The 18,255-nt window shown below is 44.3% G+C and overlaps 1 protein-coding gene across 1 annotated transcript in view; it reads left to right on the top strand.

Annotated features, from left to right (window-relative positions):
* Positions 1-17,507, top strand: part of Anapc7 (anaphase promoting complex subunit 7) — a 29,136-nt gene extending 11,629 nt beyond the window's left edge. The window contains exons 4-11 of the mRNA XM_075979908.1: positions 2,846-2,957; positions 3,509-3,662; positions 4,983-5,125; positions 7,919-8,036; positions 12,029-12,225; positions 12,970-13,194; positions 14,397-14,547; positions 16,870-17,507. Coding sequence (XP_075836023.1) covers positions 2,846-2,957; positions 3,509-3,662; positions 4,983-5,125; positions 7,919-8,036; positions 12,029-12,225; positions 12,970-13,194; positions 14,397-14,547; positions 16,870-17,059 — 1,290 coding nt within the window. The 3' untranslated portion in view covers positions 17,060-17,507. The remainder of the gene's footprint in view (positions 1-2,845; positions 2,958-3,508; positions 3,663-4,982; positions 5,126-7,918; positions 8,037-12,028; positions 12,226-12,969; positions 13,195-14,396; positions 14,548-16,869) is intronic.
* The last annotated feature ends 748 nt before the right edge of the window (positions 17,508-18,255 follow it).

Genomic DNA, 18,255 nt, shown 5'->3' with positions numbered 1-18,255 from the left:
TTCATTTCTTTCTTTTTGGTTTTTTGGGATAGGGTTTCTCTGTGTAGCTTGTTCTGTAGACCAGGATGGCCTTGAACTCACAGAGATCCACCTGCCTCTGCCTCCCGAGTGCTGAGATTAAAGGTGTGTGCCATCACCATCTGGCCTTATTATTTTTTTGTGTGTATGTATTTGCATGCATATATGTATGTGCAGCATATGTGTGCTTGGTACCTGTGGAGGTCAGAAGAGGGTATCAGACCTCCTGGAAATTGCCAGGTGGTGGTGGCACATGCCTTTAATTCTAGTACTTAGGAGGCAGAGGCAGGCAAATCTCTGAGCTGGAGGCCAGCCTGATGTACAGAGTGAGTTCCAGGACAACCCAGTCTATAGAGAGAAACCCTGTCTCAAAAAAACCAAAAAAACCCATTCAACCTAATAAATGAACAAACTAACTGGAAATGGAGTTATAGATGGATGTGAAGTACCATGTGAGCACTGGGAAACAAACCTGGGTCCTCTGTAAGAGCAACAAGTGCGCTTAACCACTGAGCAATCTCTCCAGCTCTCATGTTTGGGTTTTTTTTTGTTTTTTTTTTTTTTTTTTTGAGAGGCTTTCAGTATGTATCCCAAGTTAGCCTTGACCTTGTGATCATCTGCATCTGCCTCCCTAGTGCTGGGGATTATAGGTAGAGGATTATAGGGTTTTTAATGAAGGATTTCTTTTGAAATAGCTTTATTAAGTACCATATTTAAGTTTTTCTGAAATGTAGATGTCTTATCTCACTGGATTTAAATAATGTGGTTAGTCTTTGAGTTATGTCACCTTTGGAGATCACTGAGGTGTTTTTTTTTTTTTGTCTCAATATGGTGAGTAGACAGTTCTAGTTTAAGTATTAGACCATATTCTAGCCACTGGTCTGCCAGGCCAAGTTTGTCTGTTTTCCTTGGTTTATGTCATTTATTTGGTGGTGTGTGGGGGGTATCTGATCCTTCTTAAACATCTATGTCAAATGTTGTAAGCTCAGTGTTGTGGCTCATGCCTGTAATTACAGCATTTAGGAAACTGAGGCTGGAGGATTGCCGTAAATTTGTGGAATAGCCAGGCTGAGCTACTAAATAAGAAACTTAAAAAAAGCTAGCAGCCATTTAGTTGTACCTATCTGTCATCCTGTGCTTAGGAGGTGAGGCATAAGGATCGGGAATTCAAGGTCCTCCGTAGGTACACAATGAGACTGAAGCTCAGGATGGCTCATCAGTTAAGTGTTTGCTGTTCTTCCTGGGGCCAGAGTTAGTTTTCCAGCACCCACATCAGTAGCTCATAACCACCTGTAAGTCCAGCTCCAGAGGATGATCCACCTCTGCTGATCTCCAAAGGCCCCCCATGCATACCCACACACTCTTATGCTCACAGACACAGTCAGTCACATTTGTGCACATAAATAAAAATAGTCTTTTTAGAAATTGAGACAATGTCAGCGGTGGTGGCACACAGCACACCTTTAATCCCAGTACTTGGCAAGTAGTAGCCAGCGGATATCTGTGAGTTTGAGGCCAGCCTGGTCTACAAAGCAAGTTCCAAGACAGGCTACATGGAGAAACCCTGTCTTGAAGTAAAAAAAATTAAGATTTCTTCACTTTTTTCTTTTTTGAATAAAGTTTTTTTTTCTCAACTTTTATTGATTCTCTGTGGATTTCACATCATGCATCCGGATTCCACTGATCTCCCTGTCCCCTTGCTTCCCCCTTCTGCCCGTGCAACCTCCCCCAAAAACAAAACAAAAAAGTTAAAAAACAACAAAAGAAAAAAAGAATCTTTTGGTGGAAGCACTAGTGTGTTGCTGAGTCACACAGTTTACCCATTAGTCCATTCATCTTTACTTGTAAATGTTCACTTCTATGGGTCATTTGTCTGGTTTGAGGCCTCTGGCTTCTGCTACACCCAAATAATGGGCTTTCTCTGGGGCTCCCCTTGGAGATCCTGTTGGTTCGTCCTCTTCACATGCTTCAAGTTCATAGTTGCTGTGGATGTTGGGGTGGGTTAACTCATAGATCTGGGTCTGGGTGGTAGCTGGCTTGGAAGACAGGGTTTCTCTGTGTAACAACCCTTGCTGTCCTGGAACTCACAGAGATCTGCCTACCTCTGCCTCCCAAGAGCTGGGATTAAAGATACGTGCCACCATGCCTGGCTTCTTCACTTTCTTATGCTTTAGTACTAAATTTAAAATATGAGTTTAGGCTGGAAGGGTGGCTTCAGCAGTTGGGAGTGTGTACAACTCTTCAGAGGACCTGAGTTCAGTTCTCAGCACTCATGTCAGGTGGTTCAGAGCCACCTGTAACTCTAGCTCCAGGGTAATTAACTCCTTCAGCCTCTGTGGGCACCAGTACTCATACACACAGAAACACAGGTGGGAGGCGCATGCATTTAAAAGAGGCAGATAGATCTTTTATGTGATCCAGGTCAACCAGGGCTATACAGTGAGACTCTGTCTCAAAACAAAAACGAACAACAACAAAAATTTTTAAAATACATCAGCTTGAGCACTTCTGGAGCCATTCATCTTAACAGCAAAAATCAAAGTAACTAAAATTCTGGTGCATTTCTTGAGTCTGTGTTAATCCCAGAGGCAGCATCTTTGGTTAGATATAAAGAGGTTATTTGGAAGGATTACAGAACTAGGAAAAATAAGGATAATTGTTCTTTGTTTTGAGGAACGGAATCAATCTTTATTTGCACAGGGCTGTGGGTAGATTTTTCTAATAGAAAGCAGAATAGTAATTGGGAGTAAAAATCAGAACTTGTTCATAGTGAAGTACTTCCTTTGCAGATACACTTGCTTTACTGTCCTTTGTTTTTTGTGTGTAGATAAACATGATGTTGGCAAACCTGTACAAGAAAGCTGGTCAGGAACGCCCATCAGTCACCAGCTATAAGGAGGTCCTGCGGCAGTGCCCCTTGGCCCTTGACGCCATTCTAGGTATAGAAAGTTTTCTTTCTGTTGCCTGGGGTATTTGCAGTCAAAGATGATAGTTCTCAGTTATGAGTATGCGTTAGATAGAGTAGGGCATTTTTTTTAGACTTTAATTTTATTTTGTATGAATGAGGTTTTTTGCCTGTATGTATATTTGTGAACCATGTGTGTGCCTGGTGCCCGTAGAGGATAGAAGAGGACATTGAAATCCAAGAACTGGAGTTGTGGATAGTTTTAAGTCATGTGGGTTCTGGAAATCAAACCCAGATCCTCTGCAAGAACAGCAAGTGCTCTTAACCATTGAGCCATTTTTCCAGCCCCTAGAGTAGGCCTAAAACTTTCTAAATACTGCCATTTTGAAATAAAGAGTAATGCCTGTCTTTTAGGGTTAGGGGAATAGCACAGTGGCAGCATGTGCTTACCATCCTTGAGGCTCTGACCTCTTGGTGTTGTATGCATTGCTTAGACTAGGGAAGGCAGCTATGCAGCCTGCTGTTTGCTGCACTGTGGGAGGAAGATGCTGTGCCTCACCTTTCTCTTGCTTTTGGGGGGATTAGGTTTGTTATCCCTTTCTGTAAAAGGCGCGGAAGTGGCATCAATGACGATGAATGTGATCCAGACTGTGCCCAACCTGGACTGGCTGTCCGTGTGGATTAAAGCATATGCTTTTGTGCACACTGGAGACAACTCGAGAGCAATCAACACCATCTGGTGAGAGCCAGGATATAAACTCTGAGATTGTTTTGGTGGGAGGCACGGTCTGAGATATGTAAGCTCTTACTACGTGGCCTGGGCTTTCCTTGAATTGGCCTCAGTCTCCCAGCCTCAGTGTCCCTATTGCTGGTATTATAGTCATGAGCCACCAAGCCTGGCTTAATCCAAGGATTTTTAAGGCCCTTTGCTTACTTATCTGGAGATCTGATGTATTTCTGGTAAAGCAGAAAAAGTAGATGCTTACTGCTTGGCATTACAGTCTTTAGGCAGTGTTTTCTAATGCACTAAATGGTTGCAAATGTAATAAACTGTTAGAACCTGTAAAAATGAAAAGCTGGACTGAGTTCTACTCTGTTCATGTGAAGAATAGAGAGCAAACTGCTGTGGATGTCATATGTTCACGCCTTTTTCTTCGGTATATGTATTTATTGTAACACCTTACATAGGGTGCCTCTTTGTAATTGGCATTTCTTTCTATTCATAGTCCTAGGACAAAAAGCTATATATTTTTTTCAGTCATGAGTAGTTGTCACTTGTGAATGACATATAAAAATTATGTATTTTTTTTTAAACTATAGCCTTGCTAGGTGTGGTGGTACACACCTTTAATCTCAACACTCAAGAGGTATAGATAGGCTTGACAATGCTCCATAGTGAAACCCTGTCTCAAAAAAAAAATTAAGGAAAATCATAACCAGGTTTATATTTGATACACACACACAATTTCATTGTATAACTTTTAAACCATTTTATTTATTTAATTTTATGTATATGGTTGTTCTGTCTGCATGTATGTTTGTATCCCATGTGTGTGCTAAGTGCACAGAGGCCATTGGATTCCTTGGGAGTAAACTCATAGGTAGTTGTAAGCTGCTATGCTAGGGCTGGGATTGAACATGGGTCCTTTTTAAAAGTTTTTAAAATTGCATTTGTATTTATTTGTTGTTCATGGGCACAACTTGGAGGAGTCTGTTCTCTCCTTTTACTGTGTAGGTCCCAGGGATCAAACGCAAATCATCAGGCTTAGTGGCAAGTGCTGCCCTTACCTGTTGAGCCATCTTGCTGGCTTAATTATTATTATAGCTAGGAGTTATTGTGCCTGTGTAAAAATACCAGAACTTGGGAGGTGGAGGATCATGAGTTCAAGGCCAACTTGGATAAAGTAGTAGACCCTGCCTCAAAAAAACAACCCCCCAAAACCTTTTTATGAAAATGTTGTACATACGGAAAAGTACGTCATTTATATGCCCACCCCCCAAATGCAATGATTAAAGCTCTATGACAGATTCTAAGGGTTAGTATTTAATATCTTTTAAGTTCACTGGAGAAAAAATCCTTACTGCGAGACAACGTGGACCTGCTTGGGAGCTTGGCAGACCTGTACTTCAGAGCAGGAGACAGTAAGAACTCCGTCCTCAAGTTTGAACAGGCGCAGATGTTGGATCCTTATCTGATAAAAGGTGAATTCTCGGGCTGTAGAGTGTCTGTAAAAGGCAGCTAAGAGAAAAGGCAAAAAGAATGTGGCGTTGGCACCTTGTGTTTCTTGTTTTTTGTTGTTGCTTTTAGGCTTATTTTTAGTTGTGCGTAACTGTGTCTGTGTGTGGGCATGTACACGTGAGTACAGTGCCCTTGGGGGCCAGAGGTATTGGATTCTCCAGGAGTTGGATGACCCATGTGACATGGGTGTGAGAATCCACTCAGGTCATATGAAGAGCAGTACATGCTCTTTATTGCTGAGCCATCTCTCCAGCCCCTTGTTTTTTATTGTTTGAAGAGAGGGTCTCATGTAGCCAGGCCACCCTTGAACCTGGCTTTGAATTCTTGATTCTCCTGCTTCTACCTTCCGAGGAGGCATGTGCTGCCATGGTGCCCAGCTCTGCTACTGTTGGTTTTCAAGACAGCTTTTGTGAGGCTTGCTTACTGGAGCAGTTCTTTCCCTTGTCCTGGCGTATGTTTCTAACACTTAGCTAATTCTATTCTGAGTGGTTGTTTTGACTTGAATATAAGTGTTTTCTCCTCACAGACCATTGCTTAGCTTTTTCTTTTAAGGGGTATCATGGCACCCATCCCTGTGAATTATAAATTTATGATGTGGCTGACTGATGGCATCTGCAGAACCCTAATGTCCTTTTAGGGATTTTGGTTTTACTCTGTCCTTAGTATAATTATGGAGAAGTAGGGAACGGATATTAGGAAAGGGACAGAGTGGTTAAAGTATCATCAGAGCAGGCAGAGCTGTTGGTCTAGAAGCAGTTCCAGGTAAAGGAACAAGGAACAGTGGCCTGAGAGGCAGGTAAGGGACCAGCAGTTTGAAAACTTGAATGCTCAGGGGTAGAGAGAAGTGAGATCATAAAGACTCAACAGAGGCCAACAGAAGACTATGGCTCAGGACAGCAAGCAGGCTTTTTATATGAGTACAGAATGACTGAACGATAGTTGTAACACTCAGGATGCTGAGGCAGGATTGTGAGATCAAGGCTAGCTATACAGTGAGACCCTGACTCTACCAAACAAAAAGGATGACTGGGTATGAAGGGGCCTTCCCAAGTATCGAGATGTGGGAACAGTCTAGAAAGTGTGCTTGTGCAAGATCTTCCCTGTCAATCTACCTACACCACATTAGTAATCCCAGCACTTGAGAGGTAGAAAAAGAAGGGTCAGCAGTTCAAGTTCATTGGCCATTCTGGGCTACTTGAATAGAAGCCAGCAGTAGTGGTATACACCTTTAATTCCAGCACTTGGGAGGCAGAGGCAGGCAGATCTCTGAATTTGAGGTCAGCATGGTCTACAGAGTGAGTTCCAGGACAGCCAGAGTTACACAGAGATACTTCTGTCTGGAAAAAAACAAAAATCACAGAACAAAACAAAAAACCCAACAAAAACAAAAAAGTAAAGAGAGAGAGAAAAAAATTAGTGTTTAGAAAAATAAGAGCCTGGTGGCATTGGTAGCTTGGAATTGGATACTTACACTCAAAACCCAGGTTAGCAGAAGTGTGGCTTTGATCTTGCTGTGAGGAGTGGGAATTTGAAGGGATGATAAGGAAGGAGAACAGTAAGAGGAGGTTTGTGAGAGTCAGCACGGCCTTTATAAACCATGAGGGAGGAGTGAAAGGGACTTGGCAGGGTGAAGAATGAGAGAGGTGTGTTCCCTAGTGAACTACATTCCAGAACAGAACTACAGCTTTTTGGGGCATAGGCCAGAGGCCATTTTTATATGTTTGTTTGTTTGAGACTGGGTATTTTTCAGCATAGTAAGCATGTGCTGATGGCTGAGGGCTCTTGAGTAACAGCAATTATGAGATGCTTTTTTGGGTTTTTTTTCTGGGCAGTTGTTCACCACACTACAGGTTTAGGGACAGACAGTTCTTGACATTAATGGCTTTCAAGTTGTGATGTAGGATCTGTTGCTTCTGTGCCTGCCTGTCTCTGTCTTTCGTTCTTTCATGTGTGTGGTGTTTGCCTGCAAGTTTATGTTGAGCATGTATGTGCAGGAGCCCACAGAGGCCAGAAGAGAGGGCCTTTTTTGTTTTGGATAGTTTGCTGTTCATTCATCCAGTCACTTAGACCTTGAACTTCTGAACTTCTGCTTTTCCTACTTCCCAGATGCTGGGATTATTGACCTGTACCACCATCATATTTATGTGGTGCTAGACATTGAACCCTTGCATGCTCACAACTTCTCTCCCAACTGAGCTGCCTCTCCAGAGGGTTTTTTTTTTTCTTGAGACAGGGTGTCTCTGGATAATAGCCCTGGGTATCCTAGAATTCCCTCTGTATGCCAGACTGCCTCGAACTCACAGAGATCCAACTGCCTCTGCCTCCTGGGTGCTGGAACTAAAGGCATATGCCACTCCCACCCGGCTTATTTAATTTTAAAGTTAAATTATTTGTGTATGTGTGTGTATGGTATGTGTGCACATAGAAGGTCTGAGGGCATGTGAGTCCCGGAGGCTCGGTGGCAGTTTCCTTTACCCATTTCACAGGTTCTTCTCTGACTTTTTAAAATTTCTGTGTATGTTTTCCCTTCATGTGTGTATGTGTACTATGTACGTCCCTGTTTCCCTCAGAGGTCAGATTCCCTGATACTGAAGTTACATGTGGTTGTGAGCCTCTATGTTGGTGCTGGGAACTGAACCTGAGCCTCTGCAAGAAGTATTCCTGCCTGCTGAGCCATTTCTCCTGCCTCCTTTGCCTTCTGAGGACCTTTCTCTCTTTGGTAGAAGAACCTCTTACTACAATGCTCTTTCTTTCAGGAATGGATGTTTATGGCTACCTCCTGGCACGAGAAGGGCGGCTGGAGGATGTGGAGAACCTTGGCTGCCGCCTTTTCAACATTTCAGATCAGCACGCGGAGCCCTGGGTGGTCTCTGGGTATGCTGGCTTATTCTTTCTTTTTTTCTCACCAATTTTCAGTCGATTTTAAAAAAAAGATACTTTTTTCTCTTTAAGAGAATATGAGTTGAATCAGGCATAGTGGTGCAGGTTTTTATTCTCATCACTCAGGAGGCAGAGGCAGGTGGGTCTCTGTGAGTTTAGGGCTAGCCTGGTCTTCATAGCAAGCTCTAGTCAGTGAGGGCCTCATAGTTAAGACCGTGTCTTTAAACAAAAAGTTGAAATCACAGTCATGAGACCTGAATCAAACCAGGATGTGCCTGTGACTTTGGGCAGGCATTTATTGATTCTTCTGAGTATGTTTCCTTATTTGGAGACCAGGATAATGATCCCTACTTCAAGGACAGAGATAATGCGTTGTGTTTAGTAGGCCTCACTCAGGGTAAGAGCAGTCAGTACTGGCCTCAGACAACATGGCTGTAACAGGAGGATTGAGCTACTTGTTGTCCCAGCCACCCCGCTATCTTTCACACGAAATAACCACACAGAAATTGTATTAATTAAATCATTGCCTGGCCTCTTATTGGCTAACTCTCACATCTTGATTTAACCCATTTTTAATAATCTGTGTATTACCGTGTGGAAGTGGTCTACTGGGAAAGATTCAGCATGTCTGTCTCTGGCAGCTCCATGGTGGCTCTCTGTCTGTCCTTCTTCCCAGCATTCTGTTCTGTCTACTCTGCCTACCTAAGTTCTGCCCTATCAAAAGGCCAAGGCAGTTTCTTTATTCAACCAATGAAAGCAACACATAAACAGAAGAACCTCCTACACCACATGGATTTTATAAGGACAATATCTAGATGTCCTTCTAGTCCTTTTTTTTTGTTTTGTTTTTTTAGTTTTATGTGTCTGGATGTTTTTGCCTACATGTATGTCTGTGTGCCACATGAGTGGCTGGTGCTTGCCGTGGTCAGATTCCGTGGAACGGGTGTTACAAATGATGCTGGAGATTAAACCCTGGTTCTTTGCAGGAGCAGCAAGTGCTATGAAGTACTGAACCATCTCTCCAGTCCCTTTCCATTTATTTATTTATTTATTTATTTTCAAGATAAGGTTTCTCTGTGTAGCCCTGGCTGTCCTGGAACTCACTGTGTAGACCAGGCTGGTTTTGAACTCACAGAGATCCACTTGCCTCTGTCTTCCAAGTGCTGGGATTAAAGGTGTGCACCACCACTGCCAGATTTTTTTTTCTTAAGGTAGTGTGGTTTTTTTTTTTTTTTTACTTACCTGAATGTGTGAGTATGCGCCACGTATGAGCAGGTGCCTGTGGAGGTCATAAAAGGATGTTGAATCTCCTGGAGCTGGAGTTATAGACAGTTGTGAACTGCTCTTGTGGATACTAGAAACCAAACTGTTGAGCCTTCTCTTTAGTCCTCTTTTTTATTTTTAATTTTTTGGATCATTTTGTGTCTTTTTTGACCTTTTTGTTTTTGTTTTTAAACCAGGACATTTTATTTTCTGACTGTTAATCTTCAAGATGAATTGGATGCTACAAGAGCCACCCTCTTGGGGTTAGGTGTTGTTCCTTCACAAAAGCCACGCCGTTTTGTTTTGTTTTGTTTTATGGCGAGACAGGGTTTTACTGTGTAGCCCTGGCTGCTCTGGAACTTGCTCTGTAGACCAGGATGGCCTCGAACTCACAGAGATCTGTCTGTTCTGCCTCCTAAGTACTGGGATTAGAGGTGTGCACTACCACCACTGCCTGGCACAGAATCCATGCCCTAATCTGTATTAGATAATTTTTAGGTAACCTCATCGGCCCAATCCCAGTGGTGTTTCTTCTCTTAGCCTTAGCACTCTAGTTATGCTTTCTCTTGGTGTTGGCAGGGAGCTCTATTTGCCACAAGTAGTCTTCTGAAGGTGTAGGCCTTAGAGCTACAGCAGTGCTGTTACTACACAACATGTGCATCTTATTGCAAAACTTTCCAAAGGATGATGATCGGCATCTTTCCTCATCTTGTTTCTGCTATGGAGACTAAAGAGCTGCTGTTGTTTTGAAACTAAGTCTCTCTATGTAACTCTGGCTGTCCTATAACTTAGTATGTAGACCAGGCTGGCCTGGAACTCAAAAGAGATCCTTCTTCTGTGTCACCATGCTAGGCTATCCTTTGGTTTTTGTTTTGTTTTGTTTTTTAAATGTGTGTGTACACACACACACACACACACACACACACACACACAAAAAAAAAAAAATTCTGTCTGTCTGTATGCCTGCAGGCCAGAAGAGGGCACCAGACCCTATTACAGATGGTTGTGAGCCACCATGTGGTTGCTGGGAATTGAACTCAGGACCTTTGGAAAAGCAGGCAATGCTCTTAACCTCTGAGCTATCTCTCCAGCCCCTATCCTTTGTTTTTTGAGAGAGTTTCATGTACCCTAAGACTGGGGCTACCATGTAGCTGAGGCTGGCCTTAGACTTCTGATCCTTTTTTTTTTTTAAATTCCTAGAGAATTTTGTACATTGTAATTAGAGGTAGAGTTTGTTCCTGGCTGCTCAGCCCCAAAATAATCACACAGCCGGGCGGTGGTGGCGCACGCCTTTAATCCCAGCACTTGGGAGGCAGAGGCAGGCAGATCTCTGTGAGTTTGAGACCAGCCTGGTCTACAAGAGCTAGTTCCAGGACAGGCTCCAAAACCACAGAGAAACCCTGTCTCGAAAAACCAAAAAAAAAAAAAAATAATAATCACACAGAAACTATATTATTTAAGTCACTACTTGGCCCATTAGCTCTAGCTTCTTATTTGCCAATTCTTACATCTTAATTTAACCAATCTCCAATGATCTGTGCATTACCACGATGTCGTGGCCTACCAGCAAAGCTTCAGTGCGTCTTCTCTCTGACTCTGCCTCCTTTCTCCTAGCATTCAGTTTAGTTTTCCCTGCCTAGCTCTGTTCCCCTATAGCACTGCTATGGGCCCAAAGCAGTTCCTTTATTAACGATGGTATTCACAGCATACAGAGGGGAATCCCACGTCAGTATTTTGATCATATTCACTTCAGACTCCTCCTCTTAATTCCAGCAGATCCATCCTCCCTACCTCTTCCCCAACCTGCTATTCTCTTTTTTATTTAATAAACCTTTGACATCATCTTGTGCTCTCCATTTTCTTTTGGGTATAGGGCAATACAGTGGAGTGTAGTTGACCCACTGTTAAGCCAGACTTAAAGAAAAATGGACTCTCCTTTCCCCAGAGCCACCAACTATCCACAGGTCCTCATTTATGGGTGAGATGACATAGACCCTGTCCACTTCCAAGCTGGAATGTTGATTTTGTTGGACCGGAGCTCCGTGGATTCAGGAGCGCATGTGTTCTCTAATGTTCTGATGATATTGCACCAATCCTCGCAGACTTCTGCCTCTTAGACTCTTTCTGCCCTGCCCTCTTCTACAATGGCCTCTCCGAAAGGGGAGGTGACATAGTTACCCCATCTGTGGACGGGCACTCTGTCACTGATTCACTAAAGTTCAGCTTCTGAGCCTCTTTACTCCACCATCCACATGCTGGGGTTACTGGAGTGCCTGACCATGCCTGTGTGAGATGCCCTCGAAGTGATACTTAATTGGTTTATATTTGTTTTGTTTAGCTTCTTTACTGATATCTGGGTTGTAGCTGTAAGCATAATTTGTAATTGACTTTCTCTGATTGTGGATGAAGTGTCCTCAAAAGATTTTTATTACATTTTAATTTATTGTGTGTGAATGTGTCAACACCTGCCACATGTGTGTGGAAGTCACAAGACAGCAAGAGCGGTTCTCTCCTTCCCTCTGTAGGTCTTAGGAACTGAATTCAAGTCATCAGCCTTGGCTGTAAGCACCTTAATCCTCTGAGCCATTTGGACAACTTTTTTCTGTTTTGTTTTGTTTTTAAAGACAGTCTGTCAGCTTCTCAAGTGCTAAGGTTAAAGGAATTTGCACCCCCAGCCTGGCGGGCATTGAGGCTTTTCTCAAATAACTTGTTGTTTTCCCTAGATGCCATAGCTTCTATAGCAAACGCTACTCTCGGGCCCTATACCTGGGTGCCAAGGCCATTCAGCTGAACAGCAACAGTGTCCAAGCTCTGCTCCTCAAAGGAGCAGCACTCAGGAACATGGGCAGAGTCCAGGAAGCTATCATACATTTTCGGGAGGCCATAAGGCTCGCACCTTGTCGCTTAGACTGTTATGAAGGTAAGATAGGAGACTGCCAGTGTGACTGACGTGACAGCTGCGCTCCATGGGAGGTTTTGTTAGGTCAGAGTTCTGTTATATGTTAGGGTCATGGCGGCTGGGGAAGAGCAGCTTTAAAAAACAGACAGAGTCTCTCCAGCATTGATTGGTTGGTTAATTTTTTTTTAATATTTCTTTATTTATTATGTATACAATAGTCTGTGTGTATGCCTGCAGGCCAGAAGAGGGCAGCAGACCCCATTACAGATGGTTGTAAGCCACCATGTGGTTGCTGGAAATCGAACTCAGGACCTTTGGAAGAGGAGGCAATGCTCTTAACCTCTGAGCCGTCTCTCCAGCCCCTGGTTAATTTTTTTTTAAAAAATTTATTATTAATATGTTTTGAGACAGGATGTTGCTGTAGCCCAGCAGAGCTGTGCCAGGTTTAGCAACATTTGGTGACTGAGTCACCAATACTAAAATAGCTCTTACAAGATTCTGTTCCTCTAAAACATTTTTATAAGAATTTAAAAATAAGCTCAGTAGTCTGTCTCGTAACGGGAAGATGAGTTCAAATTTGAAGAGAAAAATTTGAAGTTGGAAAGAAGAAAAATGTGCTTATATAGTCAGAGGCTATGCTGGGTCATTTTTAGTCCCGTTGGGTCATTAGAATGGGGGAAGGCACAGCAGAGCGGGTGCGGCAGAGCATGGTGAGTGGTGTGATGAGGCTGTCTTGCGATACAGCATCTCTGCTTTGTTTTTCAGGTCTCATAGAATGTTACTTAGCTTCAAACAGCATTCGAGAAGCAATGGTGATGGCCAACAATGTTTACAAAACTCTAGGTGCAAATGCGCAGACTCTTACCCTCTTAGCCACCGTGTGTCTGGAAGATCCAGTGACGCAGGAGAAAGCCAAAACTTTGTTAGATAAAGCACTGGCCCAGAGGCCGGACTATGTGAAGGCTGTCGTGAAAAAGGCAGAGCTGCTCAGTGAGTGCACCACCCTTCTGTGTTCTTCTTGGTTGTTGGGTCCCACATCTCCGGGGGGTGTTGCAGTCCCTGAAGCTTATGATGATAGAGCAGGTCTGAGCCTGCCTGAAATGCTTTACATATACCACAACCAGACAGGCTCAGGCCTACTTAGATTGGTGTGAACCAGCTAAAATCACTTGTAGCTGCTCAGCTAATCTCTGGTTTAGTTTTGAACTACTTTAGTCTGAATGCAGCTGGTTTTAGTCAGTTTGAGCTGTTCTGAGCTGTCTGGGTTCTCTGGGCTTTGTTCTTGCTTCTGGCATAACCATGTTTACATGATGCTGGGAGGAAGCTGTTTTGGCTCGTGGTTCTAGTGCAGGGCCAGTGGTCTCTCGTCTGGTGCTGGCCTTCTGGCTGGCATCTGTATTCTAAAGGCAGCACAGGACATCACATGAGTAGGGACACCATTTGTTCTGACTCATGATAAACTCCTATATTTTTGCTGGTTTGGGAAATAAAATTGAATTTGACTGTTTTGTTTAGTTTTCAAGATAGTGTTTTTCTGTGTATCAACTCTGACTATCCTGGAACTTGCTCTGTAGACCTGGCTGGCCTCGTACTTACAGAGATCCTCCTGCCTCTGCCTCCCTAGTGCTGGCATGCACTAGCGTGCCCTCCCCTTTTTTTTTTAATTTTCGAGACAGGGTTTTTCCGTAGCTTTTGGTTCCTGTCCTGGAACTAGCTCTTGTAGACCAGGCTGGCCTCGAACTCAGAGATCCGCCTGCCTCTGCCTCCCGAGTGCTGGGATTAAGGCGTGCGCCACCACCGCCTGCGTCCCCCCCCCCCTTTTTTAAGTTTAATAGTGTATCTAAAGATTCAGAACACAGGTTCAGTGGCTTAAGTAAAGATGCCATCAAGGCTGACAGCTTCAATTCAGGCCTCAAGACCCACTTGATAGGACAGAACCAACTTCCACAATTGTCCTCTGACCTTCACTCACGTGCTGTGGTATGCTCACCTCCTTTCACATAAATTGATGTAAGAAAATGTTTTTTTAAAGATTCAGTACTCATTTTACCATTTCCTAATGAAATAAAGACCACACACACATGAGTGAAAAGGCAATTGCAGTGCCCTTTAAGGATGTCTCTGGGGAAGTTGTCATATGTGGTGGGTGTGACTGTGCATTGGCTGAGCAGTGAAATTGTCTTTCTCTGTAGGCAGGGAACAGAAATATGAAGATGGAATTGCTCTGTTGAGGAATGCCCTGGCCAATCAGAGCGACTGTGTCCTGCATCGGATCCTGGGGGACTTCCTAGTAGCTGTGAACGAATACCAGGAAGCAATGGACCAGTACAGTATAGCACTGAGGTGGGTGCTCAGCCTCTCATGGGGAGGGAGGGAGGGAGGGAGGGAGGGAGGGAAGGAGGGAGGGAGGGAGGGAGGGAGGGAGAGGAGGTAGACACCTACTTTGTCCACAGTTGAAGGCAGGCTAAGAATAGTAATGAGATTTTTTGAATCCTCGACTTCTGACATAGTAACAGTTAGAGAAGCTTCCCTCTTCTTCAGCCCCGTCATCACATTAGACTGTACCAATGCTCCACGCTACAACTTCATAGGGTTTCACCTCGTGTATCTTTTTAAGATCAAAGTAGCAGTAAATGTTTTCCTGTATTTCTACCTTCTATAATAACTAAAAACTTAAATTCTGAAGTTTAAATACAGCTTTTACCTGACATCTTGATCAAAATACTAACCATTTTCCTTGTTATATTTACTTCATTGGTTATTAAATTACTGAGTTAAGGACTATCAAGATGGTTCAGCCAGTAATGGTATTTGCCACACAACCCTGGAGACCTGAGTTCAGTTCTCAGAACCCACATAAAGGTGGAAGGAGAGAACCACCTGAAAGGTTGTCCTTTGACCTCTGCATGCATGCCATGACTTATACATCATGCACAGACAAATGTCTACATGTACACACACACACACACAAATTAACAACGCTAATAATAATAAACTTAATTTTTGAAAATAAATAAATGGCTGAATGAGAATTCAGAGTATTCAATAAAAAGTGCTTAACACTGTACCTGGTATGGAGTAAATAATAAATGCTGGCATTTTTGCTGATTAGTGCAGAAGTGGGTTTTTTTTTTTTTTTGAGACTTGAGAGTATGTATTAGGTATAGCAAGGAGGTGTCCTCATCAAGTCTCACATTCATCTGAGGCAGCGTTTCTGAGCACTCAGTGACACTCAGTACACAGAACTCTTTGCTGCAGTGTGTAGGGTGGGCCAAAGTGTGTGAGCCTCTGGGTAGGCAAGAGTTTCGTGTAAGCTTTGGGTAAGGAGGAGATATAACAAACTACCCTGTGTCTGTGAGCATGGCCTGAAATGAAGTCAAGCACCAAGGTTAGAGGTATTTGCCAACCCACTAACTGCCGTGGGTGGTCATCACTGGAGAAAGGCTGCTTGTGGCTGGGGACTTGCTTCAGAGGGAGAGTGCTTGCTTAAGGAGCCAAATAATGAAGATTCTGGGCTCGCATCTTTGTGGGGTTGCTACTAATGAAAATGCCTTGGTCCTGATTCCTATTCTCAGGACTTAATCAGTTCCATGGTGTAGCATGCAGTCTTTGTGATAACATGGACATAAGTGGCTGTGTCTGGCTGCTCCTGCTAGCATAGTGCTAGAGCTTGGTAGTTGTGAGATGGTTTAAGAACTTTATGGAGGGGATGGAGAGATGGCTCAGTGGTTACAAACATTGTCTGTTCTTCCAGAGGTCCTGAGTTCAATTCCCGGCAACCACATCTGTAATGAGATCTGGTGCCCTTTTCTGGTCTGCAGACATACACACAGACAGAACGTTGTATACATAATACATAATTTTTTTTTAAAAGAAAACTTTATGGAGGAAAAACTTAAATTTTTTTCTTTCTTTGGTTTTTCTGTTTGTTGTTGTTTTTGATTTTTTTTTTTTTTTTTGGTTTTTTCGAGACAGGGTTTCTCTGTGGCTTTGGAGCCTGTCCTGGAACTAGCTCTTGTAGTCCAGGCTGGCCTCGAACTCACAGAGATCTGCCTGCCTCTGCCTCCCGAGTGCTGGGATTAAAGGCGTGCACCACCAACGCCTGGCTTTGTTTTTGATTTTTTTGAGACAGGCTTTCTCTGTGTCGCTTTGGACCCTGTCCTAGAACTCACTCCCAAGAGCGGGGATTAAAGGCGCGCACCACCACTGACTAATTAAGAATTTTTAATTGCAATTTTAGTCATTATATTTTATTGTTTATTAATTTATTTTTACTTTATGTATGGTGTGTGGTTGCTTTGCCTGCATATGTCTGTATACCATGTGTGCCTGAAGGGGGTGTCAGATACCTGGGTCCTGGGGTCACAGGTGGTCATGAGTCACCATGTGGGTGCTGGGAACTGAACCTAGGTCCTCTGAATGAACGAACAACAAGTGCTCTTCACCGCTGAGCGACCTCTCCAGCCCCCTCAAGTTAAAATTTCTAAAACTTAGGACAGTGTCCCTTTTCACTTCTGATGGACTCCCCAGGTCCAGCCTTGGAAGACACAATCATTTGCATCATCTCTGACCCTAGCGTTTCACTGCTCGGCCAGCTTGGTGACAGAGCAGTCCAGTGGAGCAAGGCAGAGACTCAGGCCTCTCCTTTGTTTTGTTGTTCCTTAGTTTGGACCCCAATGACCAGAAGTCTCTAGAGGGCATGCAGAAGATGGAGAAGGAGGAGAGTCCCACAGATGCTACCCAGGAGGAAGATGTGGATGACATGGAAGGGAGTGGGGAAGAAGGAGACCTGGAGGGCAGCGACAGTGAGGCCGCCCAGTGGGCTGACCAGGAGCAGTGGTTTGGCATGCAGTGAAGGCCCAGCGGCAGCTTCTGGTGATTCTTGGACAGGCGGATGCTGTGGGAGGAGTGTGCTTGTGACAGGAGTCCTTGCCCGCTTCCTCACCTTGTGGTCAGGACTTCAGTCTGTCAGAAGGACTTTACTCTACCCTGCTTTGCTGAGGACTGAGAGCCACCCAAGCTGCAGACTCACCAGGCTCTGAGTGGTTCTGATGTACCGGTGGAGGACGCTTTTTTCTCTCAGTGAATGGGTTCACGGGACATGCACAGGCATGGTCAGAGGTGTTGTGGTCCTGGGCTCGCCCACCCCCTGGTAGGAACGGCAGTGCAGAACTGTGTTCTTCACTGACTGCAGAGCGGCGCTCGGCCTCAGCTTGGGCAGGTCTGAGAAGCAGCATGATGGGAGTGTGGCCGCACACTGGGCCGGTCCACCTAATAAAACTGTTGAGTGGTGTCACAGTGGACACCCTTTCACAGACTCTCCTTCCGTCTCCTAGTCAGCCCTGAGACCCTACAACAGTTTGCCATAAATACACCCCTTTCTCCCGTGTGTTTGGAGGCAGAACCCTGAACCCTTCATACAGGGTCACCTGGCTCTCAGAGGCCCGAGGTCAGGGTCTGATTTCAGCATCTGTCCTGGAGCAGCTGAAAGTCACTCAGCTACTGGGAAGAAGTTGCCTCATCCTCCCTCCTGGGTTCTGCAGGTGGATGCTTTTCAGGATGCAGTCCAAGGTACATGAGCACATGAAAGATTGATTGTGCCAGCGATGGTGGCGCACGCCTTTAATCCCAGCACTCGGGAGGCAGAGGCAGGCGGATCTCTGTGATTCCAGGCCAGCCTGGTCTACAAGAGCTAGTTCCAGGACAACTAGGGCTGTTACACAGAAAAACCCTGTCTCATAAAACCAAGCAAAAGATTCATTGTAAATGTACAGTAGTCAAATTCAGAACATCCATCAGAGCAGTGGAAAGTGGGCCAGAGCAGCCTGGTGGTGACATATACTGGAGTCTTGCGTTTGGGAGGCAGAGGCATGACAGTTCTACACATGCTGGCCCATACAATAAGATACATGTCTCAAGATACATGGTAAGTAAATGGACCAAGTCTCATGAAAATGTCTCAGTGTGAGCCTCAGCCTGTGCTCACTACCTGCCCTGAGCCATTTCATAGGCAGCATGTGGGTGGTGCTTTTCCTGACGTGGCCTCCCCAC

Source organism: Microtus pennsylvanicus, chromosome 1, assembly GCF_037038515.1.
Source record: "Microtus pennsylvanicus isolate mMicPen1 chromosome 1, mMicPen1.hap1, whole genome shotgun sequence".
In the NCBI taxonomy this organism is placed as follows: domain Eukaryota; kingdom Metazoa; phylum Chordata; class Mammalia; order Rodentia; family Cricetidae; genus Microtus; species Microtus pennsylvanicus.
This window is presented reverse-complemented; position numbering and strand designations above follow the sequence as displayed.